General features: G+C 39.6%; 1 protein-coding gene across 1 annotated transcript in view; it reads left to right on the top strand.

The window, feature by feature from the left end:
- The window catches only part of nlrp1 (NLR family pyrin domain containing 1), a 63,548-nt gene that overhangs the window by 20,486 nt on the left and 29,935 nt on the right, over positions 1–13,127 (top strand). The window contains 7 exon segments of the mRNA NM_001423861.2: positions 23–100; positions 203–277; positions 1,854–1,997; positions 2,074–2,229; positions 2,429–2,518; positions 5,513–5,611; positions 5,696–5,805. Coding sequence (NP_001410790.2) covers positions 23–100; positions 203–277; positions 1,854–1,997; positions 2,074–2,229; positions 2,429–2,518; positions 5,513–5,611; positions 5,696–5,805 — 752 coding nt within the window.

The raw sequence follows: 13,127 nt of genomic DNA on the forward strand, positions 1-13,127 counted from the left end.
TCATTCATTTTTGTTTTTGAAGGTTTTCAGTGGAGCATCTGTCAGAGATCGGGGATTTGATCCAGATTCTTAGTGAATCAAAAATCTTGAGAGAGCTCAAGTAATTGAATTTTGTTACAACCTTATAAAACCAGCCATTGCTCTTTTAAATGTAAAATTGGTCTAGTTGTTTAAATAAGTGTTCTGCTCTTCTGATTGGTAGAGTTCGAGAGGATGAATATGGTGTTGAGAGCCCTAGATGGTCATTTAACCTTTCAGTCACTCGTGGAGATGTCTTGTAAGAAACCACTGCACACCAAACTTATTCTGATCAAACCTTTCTTTTCTTGTTTCTTATTAAACAAACAACCCAAACTCAGAAAAAGTGGAGCCAGTATGGAAAATGCAAATAAAAACAGAGAGTAGTGATTTCCAGATTTACTTTGACTGGTATTTTATTGCAGACAATATTTCACTCGTGGTCACTCGTGGAGATGCTTTTTATTTAATATTTTGTCTGGGAAAAATGGGACAGGAGCAATTTAGGGCTAGTAATCAGGTAAATTGGCTAAATTGTGTGATTTGAAACAGGTGATTTCAACAGGTGATTGTAATTATGATTTGGTACAAAAGCAGCATCCAAGAAAGGTCTAGTCCTTTAGGAGCAAAGATGGGCTGAGGATCGACAATTTGCCAACAAATACATGATAAAATTATTGAAATGTTTAAAAACAATGTACCTCAAAGAAAGATAGCAAGACATTTGGATATTTCACATTAAACAGTGCATAACATCATTAAAAGATTCAAGGAATCTGGAGGAATTTTAGTGCATAAAGGACAAGGGCGCAAGCCTAAACTGAACTACTGTGATCTCCAATCCCTTGGGTGGCACTCCATCAAGAATCACCGTTTATTTATAAGCGATATCACCATATGGACTCAGAAGTACTTTGGCTAACCTTTGTTAAGTACCACAATACAAAGTTACATCCACAAATGCCAGTTAATACTGTACTTTGCCAAAAGGAAGCCCTATGTTAACAATGTCCAGAAGCACTGACGAGTTCTCTGGACTCGAAAGAATCTGGAATGAACCAAACACAAAGTGGAAAAGTGAACTGTGATCAGATGAATCAATATTTCAGCTATTTTTGGGAGTAATGGACGCTGTGTGCTCTGGCCCAAAGAAGAAAAGGATCATCCATAGCATTATCAGCAACCAGTCCAAAAGCCAGGATCTGTCATGGTTAAGTGTCCTTGGCAAAGGTAACTTACACTTATGTGTGGCACCATTAATGCTGAAAAGTACATAGATTTTGAAGCACAATATGTTGCTGCCTCATGCATATTTCAACAAGACAATGCAAAACCACATTTTGCACACATCACAAAGTCCTGGCTGCTGAGGAAGAGGATACTAATACTTGACTGGCCTGTCTGCAGTCCCGACCTGTCTCCAATAGAGAATGTGTGGTGCATTTCAAACCGCACAATGTAACAAGGAAGACCCCATACTGTTGCCCACCTTAAGACTTGTTTGCAGGAAGAATGGGACAAAATTACACCTGAAACACTTCATTACTTGGTGTCAACCAATCACTTGGTCACTTGGTGTCAACCAACCAAACAAAAAAGAAAAATACGAGTCAAAGTAAATTTAGAAATCACTTCATCACTTGGTGTCACTTGGTGTCAACCAACCAAACAAACAAAAAAAAAGAAAGAAAGAAAAATATGAGTCAAAGTAAATTTAGAAATCACTACTTTCTTTTTTAATTTCCATACTGTCTCAACCTTTTCTGATTGGAGGTTGTACGTTATAGTGAGAGTACAGTGCTGATGTTAGATATTCCTCTTTGCCTCTGTTTCAGGTTGACTTTGAGCTCATCGGAGAAAAATCCATCATTTTCATCAGTCTTAAACATCAGACTTACATGTGCACAATCACAGATATCCAGAACTGACTGGACACTCTTTCTTCAGAGACTCCGTAAGACAGGAACATTAACTGAAGAGTAAGAAAAATATTAATCTTGGTTTTACTTTATCAAATAATAGATTTGCTGTTATTCTAACAGTTTTGTGCTTCAGCTCTTCAGCTGATGATGATCATGTCAGTTTGCTGCTGTCTTCACTTCACTCTGTGGGATTGAAGACGTTGGATCTGACGTTGGTCAGTCTGAATGAGAGCTGGGCTTCTGGGATCATTTCCCTCATCCAGAACTGCACCAGTTTACAGCAGCTCAAGTAAGCGTATTAGATCTCAGATTATTTACATGAGTAAATGATGACTGACAAAACATATTGTTAATTATTTAAAAAGAATTCAGTAATTTGATCTAATAAGTATTGTCCTTGTATAAAACACAATTGATATATATAACACACTATATATTTGCATATATACGTAGTGTATATCACTGTTGGCATAACCTGATTGTTGTAGAATCAGTGTCACTGGTTTGCTGTTGGAGGAGGGACTGAAGTTACTGAAGAATTCACTGACAGATCCACACTGCACCGTTATCATTGAAGGGTATGTGTGCTCAGTATATTTGACTATTCAATGATAAATACCACTATGATTTAATTAAATTTTATTTTATCCATGCATACCATAAAATCCAGTTAACGTTCATAACTGAGAATTTCTTCAATGAGAAACATTGACCATGGCTCGCATGCATTGTTGCTCTTGTGCTTTGCTCAATACAGCAACAAACTAGCATTTGCATGATGCAATGAAGTGAATTGGATTGAACTGTTTCCCCTGATTATTCTTGAGATGTTTCAGCAGCTTAATTGGAGTTCACTTGTGGTAATTTCAGTTGATTGGACATGATTTTAAAAGGTATACACCTGTCTATATAAGGTGCCAGGGTTGTCAAAGCACAAACCAAGCATGAAGACAAAGGAATTGTCTGTAGACCTCCGAGACAGGATTTTTTTTCGAGGCACAAGGCTAAGGAAGGTTACAGAAACATTTCTGCTGCTCTGAAAGTTCCAATGAGCATAGTGGCCTCCATCAGCCGAAGTGGAAGATGTTTGGAACCAACAGGACTCTTCCTAGAGCTGAGTGATAAGGGGAGAAGGGTCTTAGTCAGGGAGGTAATCAATAACCCAATGGTCACTCTGTCTGAGCTCCAGCGTTCTTCTGTGAAGAGAGTATAAACTTACAGAAGGACAACCATCTGTGCAGCAATCCACTAATCAGGCCTTTATGGTAGAGTGGCCAGACGGAAGCCACTCCTTAGCCTGGAATTTGCCAAAAGGCATCTGAAGGACTCTCAGACCATAAGAAACAAAATTCTCTGGTCTGATGAGACTAAAATTCAACTCTTTGGAGTGAATGCCAGGCATTACATTTGGAGAAAACCAGGCACCATTAATCATCAAGCTAATACCATCCCTAAAGTGAAGCATGGTGGTGGCAGCATCATGCTGTGGGGATGTTTTTCAGCAGCAGGAACTGGAAGACTAGTCAGGATAGAGGGAAAGATGAATGCAGCAATGTACAGAGACATCCTGAATGAAAACCTGATTCAGAGTGCTCTTGACCTCAACCTGGGGTGACGGTTCATTTTCCAGCTGGACAATGACCCAAAGCACACCGCCAAAATATTAAAGAGCCCATATTATACATGAAATAGGGTCATATCTTGGTTGTAAGGGTCTCCAACAACAGTCTAATATGCATGCAAGGTCAAAAAACACTTTCATGGTCTTATAATCTGCATTTATTTTTACCTAATTATTCCAGCGACTCCTGTATGAATCGTCCAGTGATTCATTTGTTCCCAAACCCCTCCTTAGCGCGAAGCTAATCTGCGCTGATTGGACCAATGACAGCCTACTGCGATTGGTCGACTGCCTTCAGTCAGAGAGTGAAATGCCCAACAGCTAATCAGCAATATAAAAGTAATCACAGTTCATAAACGCTCGATAGTGTAGGCGTGGATTTTAGCTACCAGTGGGTCAATGTAAATACAGTCGATGGACTTGAAAATACAGCAACTAAATATTTTATTGAGCAAAAACTCCAAAAACTGTCGAGGAGATCACATAGCTTGTCTCACTCTGCTCTTTTCACAGACACAAACACACACACACACACACACACACACACACACATTGGCCTTGTGCGCGCACACACACACTCACACACACATACCTCCAGGCGACAACGCGCGCGAACACACACACAAACACACACACATACCTCCGGACAACAGCACACATACACACACTACCCTCGTCCACGGAGCTCCGTAAACAAAGCAGCACGCATCGCGTTTTTAACGTGACTTTGCATGCGATAAGAGAATATAGCCAGTTAACCTGATACAGTACACGAGGTTAAAAGTAACAAATCACAACTAAATACATTTGCAAGCTAGAGTCAACGAGGCAACAACTTTAATCGCACTTAACAACTTTAAACGTACTTACACTTGAGAAATGGAGGAAAAAAACGATCCTGACGTCCATCAGTAAGTTACTCTTTACTGATCCTTCCTTTAACAAACTCAGATGAAGTATTCTTTGTAGCATGTAGTTTGCAGAAGTTTCCAGTAGTTTTCAACTGCTTGGCTATAATGCTGAGGTTTCATCTTTGAGTAGAGACTCGATATAATATCCATCTGCAGTTTGACTTTAATCGACCGGCATGTTTGTGTGCGTGTGTTTGTGGGTGTGTGTGTGTCTGGGTTTCTGCGTCAGAGGGCAGGGCCTCAGGTTTGAAATCTCCCGGGTTTGCGCGTGCACGTGAATAATTTGGTTTCGTTCGTATGTCATGGCGAAACACCTAATGACTCGGTATCAAGACGACTCGTTTTGAAGCACTATGAGTCGACTCTTTTATAGATGAATCAACCGTTTTAAACACTGTATTCTTACAGATTTAAGCCTTAGCTGGATACTTCAATTCACTTAGAGCTGTGTTACACACTACATGGAGGGGAATTTTCAAAAACCCATAATATGGGCTCTTTAATAGAGTGGCTTCACAACAACTCTGTGAATGTCCTTGAGTGGCCCAGCCAGAGCCCAGACCTAAATCCTATTCAACATCTCTGGAGAGATCTGAAAATGGCTGTACACCATCGCTTCCCATCCAGCCTGATAGAGCTTGAGAGGTACTGCCAAGAGGAATGGGCAAAAATTCCAAAAGACAGGTGTGCCAAGCTTGTGACATCATATTCAAAAAGACTTGAGGGTGTAATTGCTACCTGAAGTATTGAGCAAAGGCTGTGAAAACTGATGTACATGTGATTTTTCAGGTTTTTTTGTTTTTCATAAATTTGCAACAATTTCAAAAAATCTTTGTTTACATTGTCATTATGGGGTATTGTGTGTAGAATGTTGAGGAAATAAATTTATTTAATCTAATACTTTCTAAATGCACTGTACGCTCTTAACATATTACTAACTCTAAATAAAGACCTAATGATTTCCTTGTTTCCTTTACAAGTTTGAAAAGCATATTGCTGGTTCATTTTAGATTTTATTGTTAATTCATTGTGGTTTATAGGAGGAGGAATTGCAGTGAACCCTCAGAAGAGCACTTGAGGCAAAGTTATGACAAAGTGGAGATTCACTTTAAACCAAAGCTTCTGGAGGAGCTGGCAGAGTGAGATTTTGTTCAAATTTTAAAAACTTTTTACATTTTTATCTTACAAATGAGTGAATCGTTCATCCTTAACGTGTTTCGCAGGCTGAGCATCTGTGACCCTGGAGCGTCTGCACTCGATCTTCATTGTCAGTGTTGTGTTGATGTTGCTGATTCAGATCAGTGGGTTCAGGTGGAGCCGTCAGTCTGTAGAGGTGAAGGAGGCACAGAATTCAGGATCAGCACTCCGGCGGGTCAATTCCAGTGCAGCAGGACCAGAATGCGATGGGTCTGTGATGGAGACGTCACTCTCCACTACCGGGCAGTGGATGGACATTTCCTCAACGCAGAGCTGGAGAGGCTTCAGTGTGAGCGAGTCGCTCCTGTGCTGGATGTGAATGTGATCTCAGGGAAGCTGAAGGAGGCTCATCTGCCTCATTATATGTGTTTAGCAGAGTCAGACCCTGCTCTCACCAACGCCGTCAAGCTCCTCAGCAAGAGAGATGAAGGAATATCTGTACAATCTGTAGAGCTCAGCCGTTATCATGCTAAAATACTTCAACCATCATTCTCTCTCACAACTCTGATTATAAGCTGGATCATGAAATGGGAAGCACACTGTAATCTTCTCCTCTACATGCGCCGTAGAGATCCTCTCATTCTTCATGTTTACTTTTTCCCAGTCAATGATTCTTGCTCAAAAGAAAGAGTAGAGCAGAATGAAAGATCAAGTCTTCTGATCAGCCACCCCAGACCTAACAGGCCGTTTCGGATGAAAACTCCGCATCTCCTCGAGGTTCCTGGTGCATCTGTGCATCCTGTAGAGGGAATTTCATTCAGAACAGACTTTGAGCCAAACTTCTTCAAGGTCAGGAATCTTCAGGACGATGATGTACAAATGAATCTCATCAGAGAGGAAGACAAGGTGTCGGTGTGGACGGCCACTATATGGAAAGATGAATTTGTCCACTTAAAGCAAGTCCAGGATGAGCCGCAACTGAACTCTGAGATTGATAAAAGTCAGTTTTTTGATAAACACAGATTGGCTTTCATTCAGAGGGTTATAAATGTGAAGAGCATTGCAGATAAACTTCATGAGCAGAAAATAATTCATAAAGAATTATATTCTAAAATCATACAGACTAACTTGCCCAGTCAGCAGGTTATGAGAGACATTTGTGACTCTGTGGATTCAAGTGGTGCAACTGCAAAAAGGAAATTTATTGTAATTCTTCAGGAAGAAGAGCCCTGCCTCCTTGAAGAACTGATGCGGTCTGAATATCAACTAGAAACTAAAGTTCATTGACAAACTTGGCAAACGAGCCAATACCCAGGTCCCTACGATGCTCTGATGTACAGATATTGCTGTTTTTAAATGGTTGCTAGATTAACCTGTGATGATACATAAAAGCCTCTTGCCAATTTGAGTGATATAAATCAACCCCGATGTCTCTACGACAGTCAAAAACTGAAATTGAACTTTATGTAAAAATAGTTTGCCATATTTTCTTAAAGAATGTAATGCTTAAGTGTGAAAGTGAACATGCAAAAATGGCTTGTCATATCAGTAAAAAATATCTAGGTCATGGAGTTTATGGCTTGCCATATTTAAAAAAAAAATAATGCTTAAAAACTATTTATAGGAAAACTATAAATCTGATAAACCTGAAAAGATAAAGCAACGAAATCTAATGCAGAACACAGCTTTTGGGCAAATTTGGGGCTTGTATAATTTTTTATATACCCGGATTATTAAAATGTAATATTTACACATTTTTATTCAAAAACAATAAGTCTGATTGGCATGAGGAGATATAGCAACAATCTTGAATGCAGAAGGCACATTTTGACCAAATTTGGGCCTTGTAACATAAACAGCCTAGGAGGAGATACAATTGGTTTTGAGGACAGAGTAGTATAACGGTCATTTCTCAAGCCAACATAATGATCCCTTATGTATCATTTATGGACAGCCAGCATGCATTAAATTATAAGATCATGTCACATATGGCTAAACTACTGCTGAATAACTTGTAATATTTGTTGAAAAAGACATGAGTTAACTGGAAAAATACTGAGGTTAAAGATTATAAATTTGTTTAATAAAATTGTTAAAAAAAAAAGATGTAAACTGTTGTACATTTACGCTTGAATCACTTGTTTTGTACATTGATAAGCATTTTTAAGTTAAGTGAAGCTTTATAAACTAATTTCGAGAGGAGCATGTGATATGATTGGTCACGGCTGGCTTCTCATCCGTAATCAGTAATAATCCAATCAGATGGATCCAAGCTTACAATGAATAGACTGATTTCACCTTACTGCTCTATTTTCGTTTTTTGAAAGAATTTACCCCTTCCACCCCTTCGTCCCTTTTCATCTCTTTTCCAGGGGGAGCTCTCGAAATCTACCAGATCTTGGACCCCCTTCATAGGCTTATTGACTAGGTGGGAGCCTTGGGCCTCTCTGAGCTTAGGGTTCTCTCCCAGGACAGCATGCCAAATCTGCTAATAACGCCAAGCATATCTAAGTGTGAACTCCTAAAGAGCCCATATTATACATGAAATAGGGTCATATCCTGGTTGTAAGGGTCTCCAACAACAGTTTAATATGCATGCAAGGTCAAAAAACACTTTCATGGTCTTATAATCTGCATTTATTTTTAGCTAATTATCCCAGCGACTCCTGTATGAATCGTCCAGTGATTCATTTGTTCCCAAACCCCTCCTTAGCGCGGAGCTAATCTGCGCTGATTGGACCGATGACAGTCTGTCGCGATTGGTCGACTGCCTTCAGTCAGAGAGGGAAATGGCCAATAGCTAATCAGCAATTTAAAAAGTAATCACAGTTCATACACGCTCGATAGTGTAGACGTGGATTTTAGCTGCCACACTATGGCGAGTGGATAGTGCCACGGATAACCGAACGAAGGAGACAGTCGTGTACTCGCCATACCACACACACACAAAAACACACACACACCTCCGGATGACAACGCTTCCGCCCGCACCCGCCAGGTTTTAGCCTGAGAACCCGCTCCGTTTTCTGCCCGCCGCGCCCGGTCCCGCTAGAGCGGAGAACACAACCAAAAATCACCCAGTATACAGTCCAGACAGCCAAGCTGTCTGTATAAACACACACACACAGCACAAAGCACACAAAGCTCGTTCGTTCGTTCGTTCGTTCGTTCGCTCTCTCTCTCTCTCTCTCTCGCTCTCTCTCTCTCATACGCGCGCGTGCGCACTAACACACACACAAGCACCACGCAGACTCTCTCTTTCTAATGCGCACAGCAATATCCGTGATATTGCTAGACAGCCAGCTCCCGTCCCAAATTAAACCCGTTACCGACCGCTCCCGCGATTTATTCGGAAATTTATTCCCGCGCCGCAGAAATCTGGCGCGGGGACAGCCGCGGGAATAAATTTCCGAATAAATCGCGGGAGCAGAACTCTAGCACGGAGCTCCATAAACAAACAGCACGCGTCGCGTTTTTAACATGACTTTGCACGCGATAAGATAATATATCCAGTTAACCTGATACAGTACACGCGGTTACAAGTAACAAATCACAACTAAATACATTTGCAAGCTAGAGTCAACGAGGCAACAACTTTAACCGCACGTACTTACACTTGAGAAATGGAAGAAACCCATCCTGACGTCCATCAGTTACTCTTTACTGATCCTTCCTTTAACAAACTCAGATGAAGTATTCTTTGTAGCATGTAGCTTCCAGAAGTTTCCAACTGCTTGGTTATAATGCTGATGTTTCATCTTTGGGTAGAGACTCAATATAATGTCCATCTGCAGTGTTACTTCAATCGACCGGCATGTTTGTGTGCGTGTGTTTGTGGGTGTGCGTGTGTTTGTGGGTGTGCGTGTGTTTGTGGGTTTCTGCGTCAGAGGGCGGGGCCTCAGGTTTGAAATCTCCCGGGTTTGCGCGTGCACGTAAATAACTTGGTTTCGTTCGTACGTCATGGCGAAACACCTAATGAGTCGGTATCAACTCGGTATACTCGTTTGAAGCACTATGAGTCGACTCTTTTATAGATGAATCAACCGTTTTAAACACTGTATTCTTACAGATTTAAGCCTTAGCTGGATACTTCACTTCACTTAGAGCTGTGTTACACACTACATGGAGGGGAATTTTCAAAAACCCATAATATGGGCTCTTTAAAAAATGAGTATGAATTTTGACATTTTATTTGTTTATACTTTGATAAACTACAAGGTATTTCTTGACCAACTATTTTATTCACAAATAACAGACGCATGCTGGCATTTAGCTTAGACGGGCTTTCTATGGGAGAAACGCTTAATACTTCATTGCCTGTGACTCAGTTGTGTTCTCACCACATGTGCTTGGCTGTACACTATACCAATGAAGTGTTTAGACTTTCTAAAACACTGTTGTAATACATTGAGCCACTGAACATTGTTCTTATGACGTTTTTCTACAGGAGGAAAACGCAAATTACTTCCAAACACTTCAAACCTAGTCTGTGTTATTAAATGCAAGGCTATTGCTGAAATCTATCGTAAATCTAGGCCTAACACTGTATGACAAAGCTTCAAATGACTGTTTAAGAGCCTACAGCTATTCAATCTGTGATAAATGATAAATGATCTTAAATAAAAAATACATTTATAGAGATGGTATATTAGTATATAATTTCACTCACCAGGGAAACGGAGGCCACTGAAATAGTTTGTGAGCACAATTAAGTGCACACAGCATGCCATATCATCTGATAATTGTAAGAAATAATTTCAAAAGGCAATTCACTGTGTAAAGAAACATTAACCAAAACAAAAATATGTATGCCGAGCTCAGCAGTTAATCAGCCAGAATCAGATGAGGTGAAGTGACAGTGATGAGACATAGCTGTCACTCAAGTGGCCACGCCCTTAATTATGCAGACTTATTAAAATCTAATATTAAGGTCGAAAAAAATCAGGCTGTAAACACCTTTTTTTCTGCTGTAAAGTTGGCCATTCTAACAGTGGGCTCAACTGAAATGTGCTCTATTATGGAGCCAGGACTAGTGGAATTTTGATGAATTGCAGTTTCAGTTACTTCCGTATTTGCTTCACGAGGGAAAGCGGGAGGTTGCTGTTTGTTGTGAACACAAAAAGTCCATTAGTTGCAGAAGTTTTGGCCCCAGCAGCCTTCCATACATAATGTGTAAACGCATTAGTTGTGGACCTTCCATATAGCCCCAACAGCCTTCCATACAACACTGAAGAACTGACACAAGCAATTGTTTTGTTTCCCTCACTTACTTGCGTGATTTTATGATGCTCCTAGCTTATTTATTGGAATCTTTATGTAATGCATCATAACAGATGATAAGAACGAAAGACATCAGAAACTAATGTTTTATATACCATTATGTTTACTATTTACTATAAATTACTGAAGTAATTCATTTTCACATGGATGCACTTGGGCACATTTGCAGGTAAAACTATAAGTTCATTTAAAACCAACTCAACTAGCAAAAGACGTTTAAAACTCAAATTAGCTTTGAATTTTTTTTAAATGAGGGATGCAATGTCAAGACACAATGCACTCAATGAAGCTAGTGACGTCACTGTTAGGCTGGGGTTAGGTGAGCCCATTAAAAAGTATTGCATGCAGCTCAGATTGCACTGCACCAAGTCTGCAGCCAGACCCCTCTCGCAGAAGAAGCACGCAGGTGTTTCTATCTATCTATCTATCTATCTATCTATCTATCTATCTATCTATCTATCTATCTATCTATCTATCTATCTATCTATCTATCTATCTATCTATCTATCTATCAAAAATATTTTACTTTTCATCTGCACCAAGGCCTGCAGCAACTTCCTCCAAAGTGGTTTCCTTAACTCGCAAGTCTTTATTTTAAAAAGCCCCTATTTTGCATTATAAAAGGTCATATTTTGGGTATAGGAGTCTCCAACAACAGGCTGATATGCGTGCAAGGTCAAAAAACACTTTCATTGTCTTATAATTTGCATTTATTTTAACCTAATTATCCTAACGACTTCCAAATGATTTGTTCAGTGATTAATTTGTTTCCAAACCCTTTCCTTAGAGCGAAGCTAATCTGCTCTGATTGGTTTTTGGTTTTGTTTTTGATTGTCAGCATGACGTAGGCCTATAGTTATAGTAATATTTACACATGATCAAACTAGCGTGAAAATGAAGCAAAACTAATATTAAACTTGTCTTAAATATGGTTTTGTAGTTTGGGCCCAAATTTTTGTTGCATTTTTTAATTAAGTTCATTTTAATGACTATATATAAATCAGTGGATAACAGTAATGCATTTATTGGGTACAATTAATACTTTGTACTGTCATTCAATGGGTTTTTGGTTATCATCAATGGACTGTCACTTTCATTGAGCGTGAGCAGCGCAAAAATAGACAGAGTGCCGAAATGCCAAATCCTGCTTCAGAAATAGTTCTCCCTCAGTCATCTTTCCAGCAAGCAAGTTGCTTGTGTCAGTCTAGTCACTAACCAAAGTGAGGGGTGGCAGTAACTCCAATGAAAGCTGGGCTTCTGGGATCATTTCCATCGTCCAGAACTGCACCAATTTACAGCAACTCAAGTAAGAGTATTTGATTTAATTCATGAGATTGATTTAGTTTATGAACCAGTTTTACAATGAGTTTTGGTACTTTTCTTGAATTTCCAGTGAGCTATTATTTCAAAACAATATGCCTCAAATAGACATTCTGCATGGTTGACTAAACAGTAAAATCTTGTTTGATGTTATATTTCTGTAAATGCATTTAACCCATATTAGTGTTTTTGTAACATCAATATTGTAGAGTCAGTGTCACTGGTTCCCTGGTGGAGGAGGAACTGAAGTTACTGAAGAAATCGCTGACCTTCACAATGTACCGTGAGCATTAAAGGGTATGTGTACACTGTTGACATATTATTTGAGAGTGAACACAACAAATAAAACAGTAATAACAGTATAAAAGTAGTCTTAAAAAAGCATTAGAAAAGATACACAAAGCATTCTGTCAGGGATAATCAGGAGAATATTCAGGTGCAGGTTAACTAAATTTATTAAGCTTCAGTGGCTTGCCGACAGGATTAAACTCTAACCAAAAACTTTCAGCTGAGACAGCTATAGGGAACATGCATTTCAGGACATACTGTCCCTGCCACACATAGGTTTATGATGCTATATGTGCACATTCTCAGTAACTGCAGCTTCTAACCTATTTATAGTTCCCTTTCGGGAACTCTACGCTGCGTCTCTTTAGGACACACAATGGGATACAGTCCCTCTCTTATAACCTCCTGAAGCACAGGTGAAATCAATCCAATGTAATGTGACCGTGTGTGTGTGACGTCAGACCGGGAGGTATAAAAGCACCACGGAAGCATACAACTTCAGCTTTTTCTCTCTTCACTCAGACGCATGAGTCTTTTTCCTCCTACTTACAAGCACTGAAAACGCACTACATTGAAACAATGACTCACTCGCACACACACACGCTCTCTTTTTGCATCACTATTAAAAAT

Source organism: Danio rerio, chromosome 2 (genome assembly GCF_052040795.2).
Source record: "Danio rerio strain M-AB ecotype USA chromosome 2, GRCz13ab, whole genome shotgun sequence".
Lineage (NCBI taxonomy): Eukaryota > Metazoa > Chordata > Actinopteri > Cypriniformes > Danionidae > Danio > Danio rerio.